Raw genomic sequence first — 22623 nt, forward strand, 5'->3', positions numbered from 1 at the left:
TTGGGAAAGGGATTAAATTTTTTATTTAAATGCACTTTATGGCAGCAGCACATAAGGTTGTGCTGAGCCAACTGCCCCCTCCCCCAGGTTTGCAGCAGCCCCTTATCTTTGTCCCTGCTTCTTCCCTGGGCTTCAGGGTCTGTCCAGCATCACCCTGAGAGAGCACACAGAAAGCACAAACAAGAATTCAAGCAAACAGGTACTTTAGAAATAAGTTAATTTTATTGAATAGGCATTGCAGCTTCTCTCAGATTCAAATAATGGAGAAGCCAGTTCACACAGATTACAGAGCTATCAGTTACTTTGAGTAATCTTTCATAAAAGAAAGAAATTAAATACAGTTCTGCTATAAAAAGTGCGACAATTATAACTGGAAGTTTTTCAAAACAAAAGCAAGTTTTACTACCTATTGCAAAAATTGGTTTAGTGCTTTAATACTTTACAAAGTAACAATCCAACTGCTAAAAACAGCTCTTACACATCTTTGTCAAAGTATGGATCTGATTAAAAATGACATGTAAATTGAATTTGAATGAAAACTGCATGTAGAAAAGGCTCTCAAGAACTCACACTTTTCACAACAAGAAATGTTCGTTATTCTTTAATGTTAATTAATGCTCCTGTTTCTTTTGAACAGTGGATTTAAATAATATGGCAGTCAGCTTAAAAATTATCAACTGTTTTCTTTTGCAGACAAAAGTGACTGCAACCAATTGTGTTTTGAAATTATGAATAGGGAGGGGAAATGGGAAAAGATAAATTAATTCCTTTTTGCCTGAAAATGGTCAAACAAGAAACCTGAAAAATAATTTCAGCTTTAAATAAATTTCTGTAGTTTCTATTACATAGTTTATTGAAAGCCTAAATCAATATTTACTAAAAGTGTATAAACTTATAGAAGGCAACAAGAAACTCAGACTGAAAAATGAGAAGGGTGGTAAGACTACGAAGAAGTTGAATTCTCAGCCAACCAAAATCAATGAGACTTACTTATTCCTTACTAACATTTTCTTAAGCCCCAGTGAGAGCCAACTACTTTCTTTCTTTGAAATACAGACTTCAAGTACAAATACATTTATTGTACATTTCTATGGGTTAAAAATGCTGAGTTTACCAAGTTATTAGATAGAGTCACATTACCAGTCTTGATATTTTAAACTTTATATAATTAGCTTTGGTTATAATTGAACAGCGACTCTCAGTTAATGAGTAAATAAACTTCTCTAAGCCAAGGGTGTGATACCTGTGTTACTTTAGTTCTTGTTTTGGGGGACAAGCCACTCCTATATGCAACCTGAACTGAGAAAGCCAAATCTTTATTGGAAAATCTATCACAGTCTTTAAGGACAAAGAGTTGTAGAATTTGTTTAAGAAAGGAGAAGACAAAAAAAAATGTTAGCAATAGGAAAGAAGATGTACAAACAATTTGGGGGGGCATATTGTACAATAGCAACAGTAGAGTTATGATGAATTAACTACATATACCTTTTGTATACAATACTTCAGACTGTCCTTCAAGCTTTGCCCATGTCTGAGAGGCATTGGGTTTTAACAACACAAAGTGTACCAAATAGCAGAATTCATGTAAACAGCAGTGATACTTTCAATGGTTCATTCAGCTTTTTCCATACAAAAATGTTAGTCACAAGAATCAACGAGGAAGAACAAGGCCTCCCAAGGAGAACAAAGTCTTTCAGCCCCACAAGAGACAACTTCAAGGCATTGTGAAAAGTTCATAACAATATTTTATGTCTTAAAATTGAATGCAAAGTAAAACTCGAGATGGATTCCAAAAAGAAAACAAGAGCTCTATGCAGATTTTAAAAACTGCTTCCTAGCTGAATCATGCTAAGCTGGAACTTTACAAACACAGGAGTTAGAGACTAAGAGCAATGGGCTTGGAAAAGACACAGAAGTAATTACTCCTCCCCAGGAAGGAGCACAAACCTAATCTCAATCATTGGGATGGAGTTTTATACAAAGCTGGCCTACAACACCAGGGTTGGGAACTCACAGCTGTTTAGGTCTATGTGGCTAATTTCATCCATTATTTAGTCTTGGCCTAAATCCTGTTTGTTCTCCTTGGTTATGGTGAGTGGGCAGAGTTGGGCACCATGTGCATGCAAAGCTCTCCGAGCGGCTCCGAGGGAAAAGCATTTCTGTACTGTACACACACTGTGCACTATACGAAGACTGTATTTACAGTACTCAGGATCTTAAGAAAATAAACAATAAAACCATTGCCTAATTTTTGTTAGTATTAAAAGTGCACACAATTTGCAAAGTTGAGATGAGAGTGCTTCTGTCACACCCACATGGCTGTATTTCAATTCATACCTGATTGCAAAGGCCATTTAAAGGAGATGGGCATTCTCTGAGCCTGAGATACCACATTCTGCTGCTGCATCTCCTGCACATTTTAACCAAAAGCATGGGCAAGAGGCTTTGCGTTACTCAAACCTGGAAGCAAATGGCAACAAGGCAGCATTCCACTTCATCTTTACTACAAAGATACTGTTCAGACACCATGGGCCAGAATGAACTGCGTCTGTGATAAAAGCAAGAATGACCAAGAGCTGCTGTTTCAGCTATGGTGGCCATGGCTCTCAGGCTCCTGACGTGCTGTCAGGCTTCTGTCCCAAGGGGTTCTAATTGTACTCTGTGGCAAAGCAATTACATGGAATTTACCTTCAAAGGTGGCTTTTACCTTTCAGCAGGGGAAGTGCAACTCCAGTGTAATTCCATGTTCATGTTTATATAGATTCCACATGTGAAAAAAGGAAGAACTGCATAATTAACATACAAGCTTAATCTTTAAACTTCCCTCTCCTTCTCTTTCTAAAGAAATCGTGTTTGGAAGGGGCAAAATGAAGTACACAATGCACATGGGAGCTAGGCACTGTTTAGTTCCAACACTGGATCATATTTTTGCAATCTCAGATGATTCTTCCAATAGAATTTGCTTTAAGGGAAGAGAAGTTCCTTTTCTCCCTTACTCCCGAATAGAAAACCTCTGCAACAAAGTAAGAGGCTACATTAGATGCAGAGATGAATGGCAAAAACATTTCTCTGTTTTCCCAGAATACAGGAAATTTTTCCAAACTTACAGTCTTGACAGGAAATAGGTTTTGATCCATGTTAATTATTTTCCCTCCCTTTAGTATTTTGGCGCCCTGGTTACTCCACTAGCTACGATTATCTCTCTTTACTCCATCTCCTCTTTTGACTAAGGTTTCCTGACAGTGACACTAACACTTATCAGAGTCAAAATTTTTAAAAGAAAATTTTCTGTTAAGATTACAGGGTATTTAGATGAATATGTCTAGAGACACACAGACTACAGCAGGCTTGAGTGTCCTACAGTCATGGTTAAATGAGGAAGTAGGACAGAGGCTGCATCCAGTTAAGTGACTCTCAGTCCCCAGAGAGTCGTAATTTTAAGGCTGTTTGGAACACGGTGGCTTTTACCCACATGGCCTGTTCCACAGTGCAAATGTGCATCAGCCATTTCAATTCTCTTGGTACAGTACAGGCATTCAGGTAATGGGAGAGAAACCAGCAACCAGAACAGCATATTCACTTGGGAGGAAAAACCCAACCAGACAAAATAACAGGATCATGATACCCAAGGAAAAAATAAGGTCTTATTTCTCCACCCCAACAGGGGAATACAAGAACTCCATTAAGAATGCAACAGTTAAACAATTATATGGTGTTTTGGTATGAGGCAAGTCTCTCCATACTCAAATAATAACTTTATGAATAAGCCCAATTATTTGTTCACACATGGAAAATCACTAAAGATAAAATATAAATTCCATTAACTGAAGTGTAGAGTGTTAATAAAGAAAAGACCTGAATATGCATTAGAATAACATTCACTTGATTTTCTGAAGAGGGAGATTTTCTTCTCACAGAAATTGATGCTCAGTACACCTTAAAACCAGCCTATTGATCAGGAGAAGCCCAGATGCACGATCATTAGGCATCCAGATTTGAAAATTCTGGTTGCAGTACATACCTTAATAGTAATTCTTAAACAAACAAACAAATCCCAACAAACTAAACCACAAAAGTTAGGGAATTTTAAAAAATACACAGACTTCTAATTTAACATATGCATTAGTTTGTGATGCCCTTTTTTTGCACAGTTCATCAGTAATTGATATGTACAGTACAAAGAACTATGAAGAAATAAAATCTGAACACTTCAATCTGCAAGAAGCTAATGCATATTTGATACATATTAAAGAGGATGTATCTAGCAATTAGGGATGACATTTCTATGATCTAGAGTGACTTTTTTCCCCTAGATGCTAAATGATTGCATGGGTTATTCATTCTCGATTTTCATTCTGAATGAATAATAAATAGCTGATTCTCTTTTTTTTTAAAAAAAAAAAAAAAAGCAAACCAATCCTACTCCAATGGGTTCAGGGTGTATATTAAGAATGTCCCAAGTCAATTAATATCTGTGCAGAAATGTTTCATTTGGTAAGGATATTTTCCAGATGAATGTTTATTCAGAAGCTGCTTATAAAAGTGGCTATTGGCAAGGACTGGAAGAGAAGAATTAAATAGAGAGGAACAGTGTTGTACCAAAATATCTAAAGAAAAATTTAAAGCTCTTCAATTTAAAAAAAAATTGTATATTCAACTCACATTAGATACAGATGTGCACAACAGACAGAGCAGTTAGAAACAACAAGTACATTTACAAAGCTTTCTTTTCATGGTTAATTTCTACCAGCATTTCTGAAAGTAACCTACTTAAAATGATGACCCTGTTTATAATAAAGGCGCAAAATATTGCTCTGTAGCATATTTTGAAAATAATATAAAAATAATTTCTATATTACAATTTAAACTTGGCTTGTAAAATTCCAACATAATACAGCCTTAAGTCTACAAATAGAACATACTTACAAACACCTTTGTGTTGTTTTTCTCTCGTTTTTAACAATATAATATTTTAGTCATATACACTGGAAATCCATGTGCAAATTAAAATAGGTATTAGTGTCTGTTACTGAAATAATTTCATTTCTATGCTATAGTTTGGTGATCCTCCACGTAAGCTGCCATTCTCTAAAACAAATACTCTTCACATACACTGACAGACACTTAAAATACACTAAGATGAAAAGCCATCTACAATCAGCATCAGTTATTTTGCTTCTCTGTACCTATGTTTATCTGAGATTATCATGGTTTCTATTAACATATGGGTTTCCACCTGTGCAAAACACTCACAGTGTTATGAAGACCTTACCCCCTTCACTAGCTTGTACTTTACTTTTGTGCCCAGTTTGCAATATTTTAAATGTCAACGAAGCACCTGATTTAAGGCCCCCAGTACTAATAGGATTCTGTCCACACATTACAGAAGACAGCAAATGTAGCCCAAAGAGGCCTAAGGCTTCCCTCTACTCCTCAAGCAAAATTCTCATCAATTCTCTCCTTGAAAGAGTAACGTCAGGCAGCCTGTGCGGAACAGACACTGCCGAAGGCTCAGGCCTTGATCAAAAACATTTAATCTTTTCCTTAACACTTGCTGAACGTTTCTGAAGATAAGCAGTCTCCTTGCTGTCAGGGAGACCATTCACATTGGCAAAGGAGAGCACCAGTGTAGCTGTTTCAGAATCGGGGAGGTGGAGGGCAGTATTTTGTCAGATCTGTGCTGTGCATTTTTGCTATCTACACATTCATCACCCAAGAAGTAGCTGACCCTGAATGTGCCTCTGTGCGAGGAGTGGACACAGCAGCCAGGTGTCACACAGGGCCTGTGCAGCGTGTCCCCAGCGCTTTCCGGGCCAGGCACCACTGCTCACACCTCAGCTCACAGCTCCACAAAGACAACTGAAGGCTCCACTTGGCCTGCTTAGACTTCTTAAGACACAAGCAACACAAAACTTTTCAAGTACAGCATCTTTCTTTTACTGATGCTCCTAATGTTACCTTTGACTTAGGAAGAAGCAGCTAATTGCTAAAGAAAGCTGGGACAATATTGCCATTGCATTTATAGAACAAAAAGTTCACCAACTGTTTTAAAACCCAAAATCTGAAGTTACTTTTGATAATCTACAAAACCTTCTTCTGAACGAGCTGCTCGTTAGCCATATGCTATAATTGATACCTACCTCTGAAAATATATTTGTAAACTCTAACAGTGGTTTATTAACTCTTTATAAAGCATTTTAAATGGAACTTTAATATAAAGCATGACTGAAACCCATTACGTATCACAGGCATTCTCTGTTACAAACAGACCTTTGCATCAGAGTTTAGAACAAAGAAAAAAAAAGCATAATAGGTTCAAGCCTTTTTTAAATTAGAAAAATTGCACATTCACACTTTAAAAGAATTCCAGTTTCCCCCAACTTAAATATCTCCTGGTGATTTTGGATCTATTCTGGGAAGGTGTAGCCTACCTAGTATTTAGTCTGTACTGCTGAAATCTGGACTACAGTGATAAATGTTGAATCACTATCTAGGAGAGATGGGAAAAAAGCACATACAAATGCAAAAATGGGTGTGTGCATTGCAGCCACTCGAGCTAACAGAAGCAATGAGTAGGGTCCCCCCAGTGCAAAGCTGATTTCTGTACTTCTGGGACTACGTGGGAACTCTTCAGCTCTGGAGGGTGTAGAGAGGGCAGGTCAGGCACAGGGCAAGCTGCTGGCCTGTGGACTGCATACACTTCCAATTGTCAGGAAAAATAACCCAAAAGAGCACTCAGAGGGTAGCATGTAGTAAACAGAAGAATACATATGAAGGTAATTACCTCTAACATATAGCTAAGGAATGACACAATTTCTTTCAGTGCTGGTGAATGCAACTCATGAGCAGTTGGGAATTCTCTCTAAAAATATAGGTAGAAAATTTTCTTTTATAGCTACAGCCTTCTTTTAATGGAACAACACTTCTTCAGGAGGGGACACAGTTTCTGCATGTTTGGTCTCTTTAATGCCAGCTATGGCACAACTGCCAGAAATGGCCCAGAAATAGAAAGGTGAAACCTCCCCACCCCCCAGTATTACTTATCCAGAAAAAAAGGACAACTACTAGGAAAAGAGGTGAAGATTTTAACTGCCAAATTGCATTGTAGGCCTGCAACTTCCTTTCAAGGGACAACAGAATCATGGAATGTTTGAAGAAAACTCTAAAAGAAAACAGCAATTAGAAAATTATTCAAAGATATCCCAACAAAAAGATTTTAAGGAAATAGGCGCAACTAAAAAGTGTTCTGTCAGTATTTCATACAACAGGTATTTTAAAGTGAGCAATGCTGAGAAACAAATCCTATGAAAATGGGAAACAACAAAATCTCATGGTAATTGCTTATTTTTACATATGTACTGCTTTTTTCCTCATTCAGAAAGGATGTAACTTACTTAAATATATGGGCTGGTGTGGTTTGTTGTTAATGTAATTATTTCTTAAGCACAACTTTACACAGAAATGATTCTCAGAGTATCACACACTACTGCTACTCTGATGCCCTAAGAATTCTTAAATATTTCTGTTTTTCTTGGAAGTTTTATCCCGCCAGTTTTCGCAGTTTCAGCAGCAAATACAATCAAGTATATTTAATGTCTTTTAACATAGTCTGGCTTGTTTTAGCACAATTTGCAGTCCCAGTTTTCTTTGACAATTAGAACTCAAATGTAATAATCACAACAGCAAAGCAAAACAGGACACTGCTTACCAGTGTATGCAACAGGAGACACGGGATTTGGAAGATGCTTACCTTAAGGACAGAAGTCACATGGAGCTTTAATACACACCAGTATTTCCCTTTTATGAAGGAATGCAAGTTCAGTAAGATTCAGTGCATGCTCAGTATACAGCAAGGAATATGAAGTACAGGTCTGGATTCATGGAACAGCTAACATGGCAAAGATCCTAACTTTTTATAAGAAGTGGCCAATGGACTTATTTTGAAACCTCCCATTCAGCAGAAAACCTAAAAATATGGTCAATTTTAAGTATGCGCTCAGTTCTACCAATTTGGAACACTGGAAAAAGCTCATGTGCTTCTTCTGAAAGCCAGGACATGGCAGCAGAATCTTGTGCATCTTTTTTCACAGGCGACTTTAGGCTTGGTTTCAGGGTTAATTAGGATTAACTGTATGCAAGTGAAATGGTGCCACCCATGTCAAAAATTAAAATTGGGCTGCAGCAGAAAAATAATCAGAAACAAAGACTCTTTGGCAAAGAATCTTTCCTGTGTGGGCCAGAAAAGTGTTATTCCTTAATGAGGAAGGCAGAACTCCTGTTCTGCACGTTGAGGTGGCAGAATCAGCAGTCATGAAGGCAGTACTTTACCTGTTCTGCAAAATTAGCTCTTAAAATGAGCCAGTGTTCACAAGCCTAACACCACCAAAGAGCTCCTGTTACTACATTCTGCCAGCTGATGGTGGAGGGGTGCAAACCCAGTCCTGTGTCCCAGAAAACTTCCTCATGTCATCCATCTACTTCAACAGTATCTGTGGTGTCTGCTTTGCAGAAATGTTTCTGTGAGCAAAGTTTTATTTTCAAAAGTATTGCAAACACTTACGTAAATATTTGGATCTCAGACTTGTGCAAATCTGTGCTAGGAGCTGCCATTCCTGCTCGAGGTATTTTACAGCCATCTGGGAACCTCCTGCGGGGAGATGACTCACTCTAGTAGACGACTTGAAAAGAGGTGGAGCCAACAGTCTTCAAGATAAGGCTCAAGTAGTTACATTTGCAATAATTACCACTCAATAATGTCGAGAAGGAATATGCAAATAATTATTAGATTTGTGCACTAGCTAAGGGAATAAACTAATGCATTACATTTGTTTTGGCAAGCAGCTCAGATCTAAAATGATCCTAAATTTCCTAGCTTGTCATCAAATTTTTCATATCTAATAATTTTTTAATACTTTTATTTTAATATTTCTCTGCAGTTTAACAGCAACAAAAATACCTCTGAAATTCAGGTGCACAAAACTATACTGTGTGAGGGGCTTGGGGACACGAAGTCATTATGAATTTTCTTATAAAACCTGTTTTAAAACTTAGTGCAAATAAAACTGACTCAAATCTATTTTTTTTAAAATAAAAATTTAGAAATAATTGGTCAGAACTTAAAGTTAGGGAGAGCTACAGCCCTCATGAATTCAGACCTTTCACTCCCATTTTTCCAGAAACATTCCATTTCAGACTGAAATAAGTACAAACATTAGTAACAATGCAATATGCTGCCATGTTAAAAATGTTCAGTATGCAAAATCACTACCCTCCTGAAAAAAAAGGCTATGAAAAATTTAGGTTTTACTGAGGAAAAAATACTCTCAATAATAGCTATATCATTTCAAATGTCTGCAAGGCAGATGCTACCCTACTATAACACCACATCTTCACTAGTATGACTTTCCCCTATCATTCTACTACCTGAGTGATGTCAGTGTAAATTCAGGCACCATTAGTAAATTTTTGACCAAACATATACACAGCACTGACAAAGGAGTAAACAACCCTTCAGCTTACCAGTATATGTAAAAAAGACACTGACAAAATGGAAAAGAATATTTTTTTATGATAAATTAATCCTATTATTTCGTCATTGCCTCGGAAAAGCGAAGAGCTAGACACTATTTACTCATCAATCCTTTATTCTCTTTTTAAGGATTCCTTTTACTGCAATCCAACACTGTTTACTTTGTAAGTAAGAAAATGGTAAAACTAAGTAGTCACGGAAGAATCCTCAATGCCTGTGTCCTTTGCTGTCCCTCTCCCTGCGCTTTAACTCCTCTTTGTAGCAGTAGGAACAGTAATTTTCAGTCTCAGGACGACCATAGAAGGAACAGTTCTCCTTCTTACAGCGGTTCTGCTGGATGGAATATATTGGGCAAACTGTGCTTCTGCCTTGGTTTTTATCGTTCAGCCAGGTCTGAGGAGCGTCCTCATCAGCGTACTCTAAGCAGTCTCTGATGTCCCCGGTGTTGAAGCCGTTTGTGTAGGTCTGGGACTTGTGTTCGGCAGGCCTGGCGTAGCTCAGCGACTCCACCGTGTTCACCGTGCGCATCCCGGGCAGCCGCGCGGGGCTGTAGCTCTGCGAGGACAGGGATCTGTTCTGCTGAGGGTAGGTGGCACAGGTTTTCAGGGTGCCAACCACTGGCTTGTAGGTATCGTCCTGGAAGCTCGATGGCTTGGAGTTGACGTCATGCAAATGGATGACACTTTGCCTTTGAACGGGTGGGGTATGGCTATAGTGGGCAGACACCGGGATGGGGCCGCTTTTCTTGGCACCGTTACTAGGGGAAGAAAAGGACCCAGGAGTGGGACTAGTGCGGTCTTTAAATTTTAAAACCAGTTGAGTTGTATGGCTTTGAGGCAAGACGGGTGATGCCCTATCCTGAGGAGATGGTTCTAATTTTTCTTTTGAAAATGCTTCTGGCTCCAGTTTCCTACTAGAGGAGCCATTCAGTGCAGCCTTTTTCTCAGCTTCCTTTCTTTTCTGTTCCTGTTCTGCATTGAAGCGCTCCTGGGCACTGCTCAGGTAATAGCCGATCATCTCCTCGTGGAACTGATGCCTGTGACTGGTCAAAAGAAGGCCAGCAAAAATAAACTTTCGTTCACCCTGCATGGCAGCTCTCAAAATATTTAGGCTGAGTTTCACATCCGTGCTGTACTTCCATGGGTCAGACTGCTTGTCAGAGAAGGGTTTAGTGTTCACCTTTTCAGTGGGGGAGCTGCTGGCTCTGTCAGTCGGAGATGGAGTGGTCTTTTCAGATGGAGATGTGCTTGCAGACTGTCCAGATTCCTCTTTGCTCCCTTTGCGAGACTTGGACTTCTTCTCTTTGACTTTCTCTACTGCGTCACCATTTTTTCCATTCCCTGAATTGGCTCTGCTCATCTTCCCATGCACCAGACCTCCAAGACCACCCATGTTCTTTTTCAGTTTAATTCCCAGGGTTTTACTGAGGCTTCCTATTTTATTGGCAACTGAATCCGTCCTGGTTTTGTCTTTATCCTTCCTTTGTTTGTCCTTTTCTTTTTCTTTACCGTTTTTGCCATTATTGCCATTGGAATTACTACAGATGGAATCTCGGTCTGAGTCCATTGAATCAGCCAGAGACTGCACGTCTTCTCCAGCTGAAGCTGTAGGGGATTCCGGTTGAGCCAAAGGGGCCTGCTATGGAAAAGGAATTATAATTAGATACAGCAAAATCAGTTTCATACAAGAACTGCTGCAAAAATACCCACCCCAAATTCAATACAGATTTTGATGTTGATTTTAAATATATGTTTTAATTTATGCACTGACATTTTTGACTGGTTTCATCACTAAATAAAGCTTTTCTGGCTGTGCTTACTATGTATTTTGCTTGTTCCTACAGTAGCTTTTGGCTCATTTCAGGCACATTTGTAGAATAGAGATCAGTCACTCAGAGGCTCTGTGAAAGTCAGTGTCTGAGTCACAGGGGGAAGCGAGTCCCCTCCTGCCCTGGTGAGCCAGGACAGGGAGGATCAGCAGTGCAGGCTGTCCCTCAGCCAGTGGGAAAGGAGCTGGGCAGGATGCGATGGAAGAGGAAGGAGCTGCTGCTGAAAGCTGTGAGTGGGATACAGCACACAAACCTGTGTACAGCAATATTTCAAAATTGATTATGTTCAAAACTCAGCTTATTTAAATTCACTTTTTATTTATTCAGGTCTCTGGAGCATGAAAATCAAAGGTACAATGTACCAGAGCTAAACACCTCATCTGAAATATCAGACATTAGACTCAAGCAAGTAGGCTGAGGAATACAATGATGCGTATTCATATTTCTTGGAAAGGCAATGCAGATAAAATGGGTCACAAGTCTGAGTTCCACTTTATATTTTAGGTAACATGATAAAACACCTTTCTTGAAAATGCAGTAACATGGATCCTAGGGTAATTTAAAATGGGACTCTGTTCATTTACTCCTGCTAACAGCCTTGCTTTCAAGCACCATGAAGCTAAAATCTGCTAGAGATAAATATGAAACAACTAACTACAAGGACACGGGGAGGGTTAAGCTCTGTACATTTATATATTTCTCGTATAGATACCTGCCTGCCTCTGTCCCTGGGTACTTCCATGTCCTCTCTCCCAGGAACCAACACTCAGTAGGGAGCAGAGGTGTTATTCCCATGGAGCAGAGGTGAAAGTGCTGCAGTGACCTGACCGTGCTCATGGAGCAAATATGAGCAGGGAGAGGTAACCCAGATTTCACAAGGGCTCACCACTTACAACTGCAGGACCATTTTGACTCTCCTTTTCCTGATGTGGTAGCTACTACTGTAGAAACTGAAGAAAAATGGATTTTTCCCCTTTTGCAGCTTGTAAAAATACTTTCTCCTTTTGCATTCTGTTGCTCTGTTCAAACCCCATCTGTGTAGGCTGTTACCTCCATCCTCTCCTAGCAACCTTTTGCTCCAGCCCAACCCCTCCACCTATTCAATGCAATTTGCAGAGAAATTTGTAGCTGACTTGGTGCCAGCTGGGCATGGTTCTAAAACAGCTCTCTGGAAGAGGCAGGCTCCAGTTCAGTGCCAGTCTGGCCTTTTGTCAGCCACTCTGAACTGGGAGCTGTCCATGGGTACAAATGCATTCTCAGAAAGAAATTGGTGACCTAACAATGGCATCAGGAGAGCAAGACAAGGTTCTGAGAAAATGATGAGAAAAGGTTTCTTTAAACTACAGACTACTGAAATATGTAACAGAAAAATTAAGATAAAAGACACATTTCAGCAAAAATTGTACAAGCAACAGTGTTATTAAATCAACCAGATAAATCTGTAAGCCTGATTGGCATCAGTGAGCCATGAGTGACTGTCCCTGCTGCCAGGACACTGAGGTGTTTGCAGGCAGCTTATCCTACTGTGCCTTATATCTGCCATGCTGGGGGACCAAGGGGGAAGTTTACCTTACCCGCGTCTCAGATGGGATGCGGATCCAGGTTACATTCATGTAGCTGTGCAGAAGGTTAAGCTTTGCCTCAAGAGACAGAATCAAACTAAAGATGAAAAAAGAAAACAAACAGTCAAAAAGCCTGAAAGAAAAAGCAGTACTTCATAACAGGGAGAGATGTAACAGCAGCCTGATTGTGATGGTCAGCTGAAGACCTCCCCATGTCTTCTGCCATGTAACCAGAGCACATGAACCAAGCCCTCACTGTTAGCAGTTCTCCCAGTACTCCAACCAGGTATGCTTAACACTGAAGTTACACTGAAGTTACAGGTCTTACTTGGCCAGTCTGGTGTTATCATTGTCATCTTTTCCCCACTCCCAGTCCTTCCCAGGATCGACCGCAAAGTGCAAAGGCAGTAACTTGTGTTCAGAGTCAGTCAGGGGGATCACCGCTGAAGCAGAGAAGAAACAAGGATTGGGGTGAGGGAACAAAAATGACAAAAAGAAGAAAAGACTCAGCTGTGAAAAGCAGATTCGCTGCTTCAAGAAGGGCAGAATTTGAGTGTGCTGCAGAATTGCCTCATCCAGAGCACCACAAATGATTTATACTGGGCTCCATTTGCCTGTTTTTGTATTTGTGCAATGAAAGAGAAGAGGGAGAGGTTAATACACTGATTGCTCCTGGAGTGAACGATAGTCACCTGTGGAGGAGGGGAGACCTGTGGAGAGAGCCACATGGCCATTTGTACTGCACAATCAATATTTCCTGGAGACAGAGCCATTAGAATAGCAGAAAGCAATAAAAAATTGTAATATTCCTGCCTATCTCTCAGAGTCAAAGATTCATGTGTTTGTTAATTATTTTGTCTCTTTAGTTTAGTACCTTTGTACTGTCAAAGAAATAAAAATATATTGATATCGGCATTAAGAAACAAAGCAAGAGGCAGCTACAGTGATTTTAGATTCAAACTGAATTAACATAATTGAAGGGCAGAGATCACCATATATATATGGGTTAGGAGGTCAGTTTGAGGCCTCTGAGTGAGTGCAGTGCGAAGGCCATTACTGCTCTTACAGCCCAGCATTGCTGCCCAGCAGAGTTTTGCTCTTCTGCTCTTTCCCCTCTCTGCTCGGGCTCTGCCCTAATGACTCTGTGTCAAACCTCAGCACTCTGCCTCTTAATGACTCTGCTTTATACTCAGCACGCAGGGACCACACTCAAATGTCACAGAGTGTCTATCATTCATCACCAGCAAGAAACTAAGAAAAAAAGCAATGTCAGCTTTAATTAAAGCCACCAACTCGCTTCCATTTGATTAGGAAAACAAGTAAAAGCTATTGAGGGCCTGGGTAAGATCCTCGGCGTGGTGCAGATCACTGCTGCTCCTCTGACAGCCAATCAAGGCATTTACCTTTCTGCACTAGAACCCTTCAGGACTTGCCCTGGGTATTCATTCCAGACAATCCAAGGGCAATGAAACCTGGAGAAGCCACCCAAACATCATGGCACTCAGTTATTGAAACCTGCCCGCACTAGAGGTTATAACCCGTTCGTACCCTTTCTGCAGTCCAGCAAGCCACCCGCTGTGAGAGCGCAGGGACAGCGTTTCGGTCCCGCACTGCCCCCCGCCCCAGCAGCCGTAGCGGCTCGGTGGCCCCGTGGCTGCGGGCGGGGCCGCTCCCGGCTCAGCCGTCGCCGCTCGCGGAACTGCCCAGAAGGGCCCAAAGCGGCTCAAATCCCGCGGGCGCTGCCCCCTGCCGGCCGCGCCAGGAAATGCCGCGCTCTGCCCGGGCTGAACCGCAAACCCGGCCCCGCCAGCGCCGCTTCCCAAAGCTAGCGGCATGGACACAAAACCTGCACGGGATCGGAGCTCCTGAGCGAAACTCGGGGGGCATAAGCAGGGAGTCTGAGTCTACAGTTCAGCATACAGCGTACTGCAAGGTCCTGGGGCACGGGAGCAGCACAAATGTACAGCAGATGTGACGAATACACTTTTAACACCCCCTGGTGTAAGCCCTCGTTTTATTGGGGTTTAATGTAGGATTTCCCCAAGTATCTGACAGAAGAGTATTTTTATGTCACGACTGCCAACAGGATCCATCCCATTCATTCCTAAAGCAAACTCCACAGCCTGCAGCACCTCCCTGACACCCAGCAGGGTCTGCAGCTATGGTCAGTGTTGGTCCCACTTGGCAGTGGCTCTCTAGCTGGAACTACACTACTCCAAGAACCGTCTACCAGCCCTAATTCCAACAGACGGGATAAGTGACAAGCAACAGCCGCTAGTTGGTCCATCGCAGTTTGAATCACACAGTGAGAACTTTGCTGCCATTCCCTAGCTGGGTGTGCTGCCTTCTGTGCTGTGAAGGAAGTCACAGCACTTCCAAGCTCTCATCCTCATGCCTCAAGTGCCACAATTCATCTAAAAAGAACAACACTTTAACTCTTTCTGAACATGCCAGTACAACAAATTGCTGACACAGAGACTGACACAGTGCTGTTTAAAACCACTGCCACACCTCTTACAGTGTTACTCGGACTGAGCACAGCAGTGTGTGAAGCTCCAAGGCCAAGGAAGCAATCTTAGGGGCAGTTGAGACTTAGTCTGTGTTTTTCATTAACAAAGGCACAAAACATCTGCATCAGTTGAGTCTGCATGAATACAAAAGTATTTACCAGTTTTTAATCAGCCACTGGATTTCAAAACAAGACCACCCCTGGTGACCCATCAGAATGCCAGGGGCTGTGTGCTGGTAAAAAGAAGTGTCAAAATCTGTTTTAAATCCTCTCCAGACAAGGGGATATTAGCATGTTTTCTTTTTATATCTATTTATAGTAGTGTTTAAAATAATCTGATACAGGACTCTATGCCAAAGCAGAATTTCAGGCATGCACATCAGTATTTATCTGACCACATATATTTCTCAAATACAGACATACTGTCTCCTCCACTAGAGAGCTCAGCAGCTGCTTTAACATGGGAGTATGTACCTGCGGTAGTGCAGACAGCTTCAGAGGCTGCTCCTGACACTTGGTTAGAGCATAAATACTACAAGTTATAAATGGCCTGGCTCTCCAGGATGCTCCTTTTAAGAAGGTGCAGCTCTAAGCTGCATTCTGATAGCTCAAAAGCTGCCCATGTGCTGTGGCCCCTGTGCTGTTGTTGCTGACACTTGACAACTGGCTCTCCCTTGCCATGTCCCAAAGCTGCTCTGCTGACAAGGTGCAAACCCCAGGCACTGCTGGAGCATCCCTGTGCCAATCTCCCTCCTGTCACAGCACGTGGAGGACAATGGCAATGCTGTGGTTGCTGCTGGACTGCTGCAGTCTCCAACAGCAACCAGCCTGACAGCGAAAGCTACAGCATTCCCTTCATCCCAGAATAAATGCCAAATGCTCTCTGCTGCTCCACACAGCTGAAGCCTGTGCATTCGAGGCCCTACAGTAAGAGAGGTACAATCAGGTCACACAAAACAAACACCACTTTGATTCACTGACCCTTGTAATTAACCTGGATGAACTTGTACATGAAAGTCAGTATTTAATGCTTCTGATGCCGTGCTTGGTATCTGGTAGGGGCTTCTCTCCCAGCACCTCTCCTGTGGGAATACAGGTGTAGGAAGATCCTACAGAAAGGCAGTGCTAGCCTCAAGAAGGATATTTAACATTATTGTAATATTATTGCTCTTGTAAGACTTGGAGTAATGAAGGCAGACAGATATGCCCCAGATAAATGAGGTTTCTGTCAGTCTGCTGATATTATTCCAGTTGTTAGGAAGAAATGGACTGTACCATTGTCTTGTGATTAGGTCACTCAGACTCCTAAACATGCAGCAATGAAATTTAGTGAATACTGTATCCTTTCTGACAGATAAATACACCTACAGGTAAAAGAAAGTACTTTGTGACCTGTATTCAATATATATGCCAGTGCTGCTGTGTTTAAAGCATACCTTGTTCTCTCTGTTGGTCTTTTTGTTCCATTGAGACAAGAGCAGAGAAATGGGCCTGATCATAGGCCAGCACAAGAGGTGAGCAATGGCATCTGTTTGGTAGAACTTCAAGTGGCAAATAAATTCCTCCAAATGGTATTGGTGCAAATGCTGCAGAGAAAAAGGAGATTTTTGTAACTATGTGAAAGAACAGACAAGAGTTGTATAAACAATTGTGCTGCAGTTTTTTCAGAGCTCCAGGAGAGCAGCTTAAAGTGGGGATCAATGCACAAAACAGTCACAACAACAGATAAAATTTAATTACAAAAATGTCAGGAAATATATGAAGAACAATAAGGAAAACCTACATAATTTTCTTACATAATTTTCCTTGCTCTAATTGTTTACTAGTAAAGATATTATGATCTTATAACAAAATCTTGATGACTCTCACACATGTAAGCAGAGTTGTACCTTCCTGTAATGCTTCTAGGAAGAATTATTTTCTAATAATCACCAGTAAATACTGTCAGGTCATTTGGTAACATGCTCTGCTTGTGCCTTGCATTAACAGATTTCTATAAGAAACATTACAAACATGTTAATAGTCCACACATTTCATCACACACACTGTATATATCTGAATGTGCATAAACATGTATAAACGATAAAGAAAGACTCAAAAAATCTGACAAGTAGAATTTGAATGGGATACTCCCTCTGGAGGGGCAGAATTTTCCTTAGAAAGATTCTACACTTGTTTATACATACAACTATGGGAAACAGCAAGTTTGGGCAGGACAATTCTCTCAATGTTTTTGCTTCCAACCAATTATTTCTCCTTTTGTTACAAAAATATGAGTCTTTACTGCTGAAATATTTGCAAGATGAGTTCCCCTCATGAACACCTTGTTCTGGCTGTGACCAATGACTGCTCTGTCTTTGAGGAGTGTTTTTCAATAACCGACAGAATAATCTACATTCATTACTTGTAGTTCATAATTTGCAATGGAAACTAAAATTATGCAGTATTTTCCGGTGGAAATAAATTTCTGTAAACTCCGTCACCTGCTTAACATCCTCCTTTAATCAGCCAAACATCCCCCCTTAATTAAGTAGCACCCTATCATGAATTAGAATTCTGTTAGTTCATGGTAGAAAGTGAGATTAATTTAATCCTCTGAGTCCTGCTCAGACAGTGTCCAGCTGGCTCCACATATGGATCTAACATTTATGTACTCACATGTGCAAACTGAATAAAACATTCAAAACTTTTGAGTGAGAAGCTGCAAAGGAGTCATTAAAAACAAAAATCCATGATACACACATTTCAATTCAATTTTTCAAAGTCATATTAGATTGATTTCTGCAGAGTTTTAAGGGGCACCAAAATAACATGGCAAAATTAGAACTTTGTTCACTTAGACCAGTCAGAAATGTATTGTGTTTGTAATTTGGTGGTTATTTAAGTTAATAGCAAATATCTAGGATAAAGAGATTTTCAGCAGGACTATATAATTAGCCTGTATTTTTTACTTTTATCTAATAGAAATGGATTGAGCATCGTTCTGTGCTTTTTTTTTCTTTCAGAAGAAGGCAGCAGCTCTGCCATAAACACTGGCATGCTACAGCTGGGTCTTTTGCTGGTGTCAGTTTACAATTGATTCGATTTACAGCAGTGCAGAGGTCTCTAATAAAAGCTCTTACCTTCTCCCCCTGAGTCTCGTAACATCGTGTCTGCTACTACAACAATCGGTCTTCTCAATATATGGGCTAAAACAAAAACATGGAATTCTTCCAAGCTCTCATACACTGGATCTTCTGCATTGTCCACTCTGGAAGACACAGCAGTGAGACTTTATGAACCAGCTTGAACCAACCATGAGACTTTGGTGGATCAACACACCCCAGCAGCTGCTTCTTCTTCACTGTCACTTATATCCCCACTCTTTTTGAAACCTGTATTTCAATAACTAAAGTAGGTAAAAAGAAATGGAAAGGAAAATGCATTTTTGTAAATAAAATAACAGCAGCATTTAAAAAAAGAAGTTTTCCAACTAGCATCACTATACTTTAGATCAGCCCCACAATCTTCCAGGAGATGGAAATGCCCAGCACCTTTAGAAATCCAACCTATAAAGTCAATTTTCTACCAAACAGATCATTCTTTTATATGGACTGCAAAAATAAATCTGTTAAAATCCCCACTTCTCTACCTGAACATTTCGAAGCCCTTCTATGACTGCATAAACATTTCAATGAATTTTTGGTTTCAATTATCCCCTTTCTGTTTTCCCAGTTTAATGTCATTAATGTCACTACCACATTTCAAAGCTTTGCCTCTGCCTGGAAACCAAAAACAAACTAGGTGGAAGAAAACTGAAAAATGGCAGGGTTGTGGGAAGCAGACAAAAGTAAAGTAATTCACTGCTAAATGCCACTTAAGAATATAATAGACTCAGAGCACAGCTTTTGTGAGTGCTGATAAAGAAAGATGGGCAAGGTGGCACAGGCACACTCAAGTGGAGGCAGCACCTGTCCTCTTACTGCCAGCTGTGCAGGGAACCTCCAGAACTGACTGGGGTTAACTTTCCATGTATGTGAACAACAGTAACAGAGCAAAAGCGTCTGGACACTGCTCCAGAGTGTGTGGGACAAACACAGCAGCCTCTCACAGATCTGACAGCATCCAGCCCACCCCTGGAACTTCACTTTAAAATCTTTCATCCCAGCCTAGGAGCACAGCAGGATGGAAATGATCACCAGCAGGCTGGCGCAGGACACATTCACTGGTCAAGCAGTGAGACACCTCTCCTTTCCTGGATCCCTCCTCCCGCAAACCAGACTCATCAGGAAATTTTTCCTGATGTTCAAACGAAATTCTCCATTTTGCAATTTCTTCCTGTATTCCTTACTGAACTCTTCTCCACAGCTGGCTGTGACAGCTTTTCAGCATTTGCAGTCCATTCTGTCACCTCAGAGTAATCTGTCAGCCAAAAGCAACTCAGGGGAATCATGTTATTGGCAAGACAATATGCCAGAAAGATTTCCAGCTATCTTCTCACATTGGTATTTCCAGCCTATCAGTCCTAATTTTTTCCTTCAAATCCTCTAATTATTCCTCATCTCCTAGCTAATGAGGTTTCTAGAAGTGAAAGGCATATTCCAGATGCAGCTGTATTCAGAGGGATCTCTATCCCTTTGATCAGCTGATACCATGCCTGACTGCACAGACTCCAAAATTCCACTGGGCTTTTTTTACTCTTCAATACCACATCACCGTGTTGCTTGATTCACTATCTCTGATCATAGGCACACATTCCTATTACACATTCCACTGCTCACTGCCACAGGATCAGAGTAGCTGAGGTGGTAACGGAGCTCTGGGGAACCTTATTCAGCCCCTGCTCCAGCAGGGCCACTCAAAGCCCTGGATTGTGTCCAGGCAGCCTTTGGGTACCTCCAAGGAGAAAGAGTTCACAGCTTCTCTGGGAAACCTTTTCAATGTTCAGTTTTGTACCATCACTTCCAGTAATTAATGTGGCCCATTTAATATTCTTTCAGTGCCACTTGCTGAGGATTCAGTATGAATTTTCCTAAAGATTAATGAGAATGAAAAATCATCGTTAGTAAGTATCCATAGCAACCTGCCACATCCTTTGATCCACTAATCATTCCACTTGTTTTCAGGGATCTTTATGTATGCTGGCTACACGGCCACGAAAACTGTGGACAAAATAATTTTGCCAATAAAACATGGAAGCAAAGAAAATTTAAGAAATGGAAATTAATTCCTCTGTTCATGTAAAGCTAACTTTAAATAATGAAATCCACTTATATAAGAGCATGTAAATCTGCACTGCAGAACCCTGCTCAACCAGAACACTCTGATTAAATAAATTACCTCGATTCTAAGAGCAAATTAATAATAAAAAGAAAAACAAATAGAAATAAAATTCTCAGTCTGACCTGTGAGACCACTAGTACTCCAGTCCAAACACAGCAGACACCTACTCAGCACTCCAAAGAGACTCCCTCTCTTAATGGAAAATCCAGTTTGTACTGCAGCCAGGAATGAAAGAAAGCCTCTTTCAAAAAGCTGGAAAGGGAAAGTCACCTACCCTGCTGTTCCACCTGGCTGGCTGCTGCTCTCTCGCCTGTAAACTCTGAGCAAGATATGTTCTCATGTCCTTGAGTTTCCTCCTAACAGCTCCCTATGGTTACCTTGCTTTCCTTCCCCACACACAGCTCCAGATTCTCAGTCCAACAGACTCTAACAGCTATTCTGAGTTTAGGGCTCGTTTTGGTATTCACATAGAGCAAGAGATTGTTGCCCTCAGACAGCAGAGATGCACTGAAACAACAACAGGGATAAAGTTCTTCAACCTGGTGATTTTCCAGAAGCAGGAGATCAGAATGACACCTGAGTTCATGGCTCAGTTTGCTACCATTCCATTTCTGACACCTTTATTTTCCTGCTTAACAATCCCCAAATGAAAACCAGCACAAACCACAGCTGCAGCGCTGTAGGTGTAGGAACCTCTCCTTTGATTTCCTTACAGTGAAAGGAACTTCTTTGATTTCCTTACAGTGTTTGTCAGCAGTGGGCTTCAACTCAAACACAGGAAATTGCACAGTGGAACATTCTCTTTCATTCTTCAAGAAAAAAAGGTATCTTGAATTGACTAAAGGAAAGGAAACACAGAATGTGAATGCTCTGAGTTCCATATTTGAATCAGCACAGCAATTTGGCTGTGCTTGGCTTCAGTACTTCACTGGAACTGAAAATAGACCAGATGAAAAGAAGTATTAGCCTTTAGAAACTACAGCTAACAATCAATAAATATGTTATAATGAACCATTTCTATCTGCACCCTATAATTGCTGCATAGACTGAGCAGTTAACAAGAAATAGCACTCCTGTAACAGGCACCAGATCAAATAAAAATCATTTTAGGGCAAAGTCTTGTTAAATGGTCTAAACTAAATTCTGTACAAGGTGAGGGTCTTGCATGGCTGCAGGAGTTGTGTATGAAGAGCTGTTAAAGCACTCTTAATACCAAACCAAGTCCAAAACCTCAGAGGACACTTGCATTGGAAAGGTACTTCCTGTTTAAATGTTCTGGGTTTCTGCCTCAAATAAAACTCCAACAATGCACAGGAAGATTACAGCAGCATTCCCTCCCTTCTTCCCTATTTTAAGTCCCTGGAATTTATTAATAAGATAATGCCAACAGCACAGACACAGCTAGGAGGTGACTAAATACAAATACCATCCACTTCCAGAGTCTGAATGAGCTCACACCACAACAGCACCTGGGTTTTCAACAGTGAATAACAACAGTGCTATTCACTCTCACACGAGAACAGGCTCTGACTGACAACTGCACAATGAAGGAAGGGGCTGCAATTTTCTTTTGAGAAGGATGGCAATAGCTAGCTTCTTAACAAAAAATAGGGTACAAGACATTTTCCTTTTTTCAGTGCAGTTCCTTCAATTCAGTACCCCTGCTTTTGCTTGTAAATGGAGATAAATGAAGCAATTATGTTCATCTAGAATTCATGTTTTACATTTACAGAAAGAGGTGCTAATCTGTTTCAAAACAAGAATCTGCTTCATAATTAGTTTGCTCTGTGTACATGTTGGAAACAAGAACTTAAGAACCAGGTTTTTCTGTATTTTTCTCTTTTTTCAACTTCCCAGCCTCAGAATGAGAGTGCTCACAAAGGAGAAATCTTTGGAAATTTAGTGACAATTGCTGATCTCCTTTGCACGTAGT

The 22623-nt window shown here is 40.7% G+C and overlaps 1 protein-coding gene across 2 annotated transcripts in view; it reads right to left on the reverse strand.

Annotated features, from left to right (window-relative positions):
• Nucleotides 1-253: 253 nt before the first annotated feature.
• Nucleotides 254-22623, reverse strand: part of OTUD7A (OTU deubiquitinase 7A) — a 107705-nt gene continuing 85335 nt past the window's right edge. The window contains exons 13-17 of one of the 2 annotated variants that reach the window (XM_082290857.1): nt 18551-18678; nt 16865-17014; nt 13248-13362; nt 12932-13016; nt 254-11164 (exon numbers count right to left, since the gene is read on the reverse strand). In XM_082290857.1, coding sequence (XP_082146983.1) covers nt 9737-11164; nt 12932-13016; nt 13248-13362; nt 16865-17014; nt 18551-18678 — 1906 coding nt within the window. In that variant the 3' untranslated portion in view covers nt 254-9736. Of the gene's footprint in view, nt 11168-12931; nt 13017-13247; nt 13363-16864; nt 17015-18550; nt 18679-22623 lie in introns of both variants that reach the window. The other variant, XM_082290856.1, reaches the window with a different exon arrangement.

The sequence above is a fragment of the Coloeus monedula genome (assembly GCF_965178545.1).
Source record: "Coloeus monedula genome assembly, chromosome: 14".
NCBI classification, from domain to species: Eukaryota; Metazoa; Chordata; class Aves; order Passeriformes; family Corvidae; genus Coloeus; species Coloeus monedula.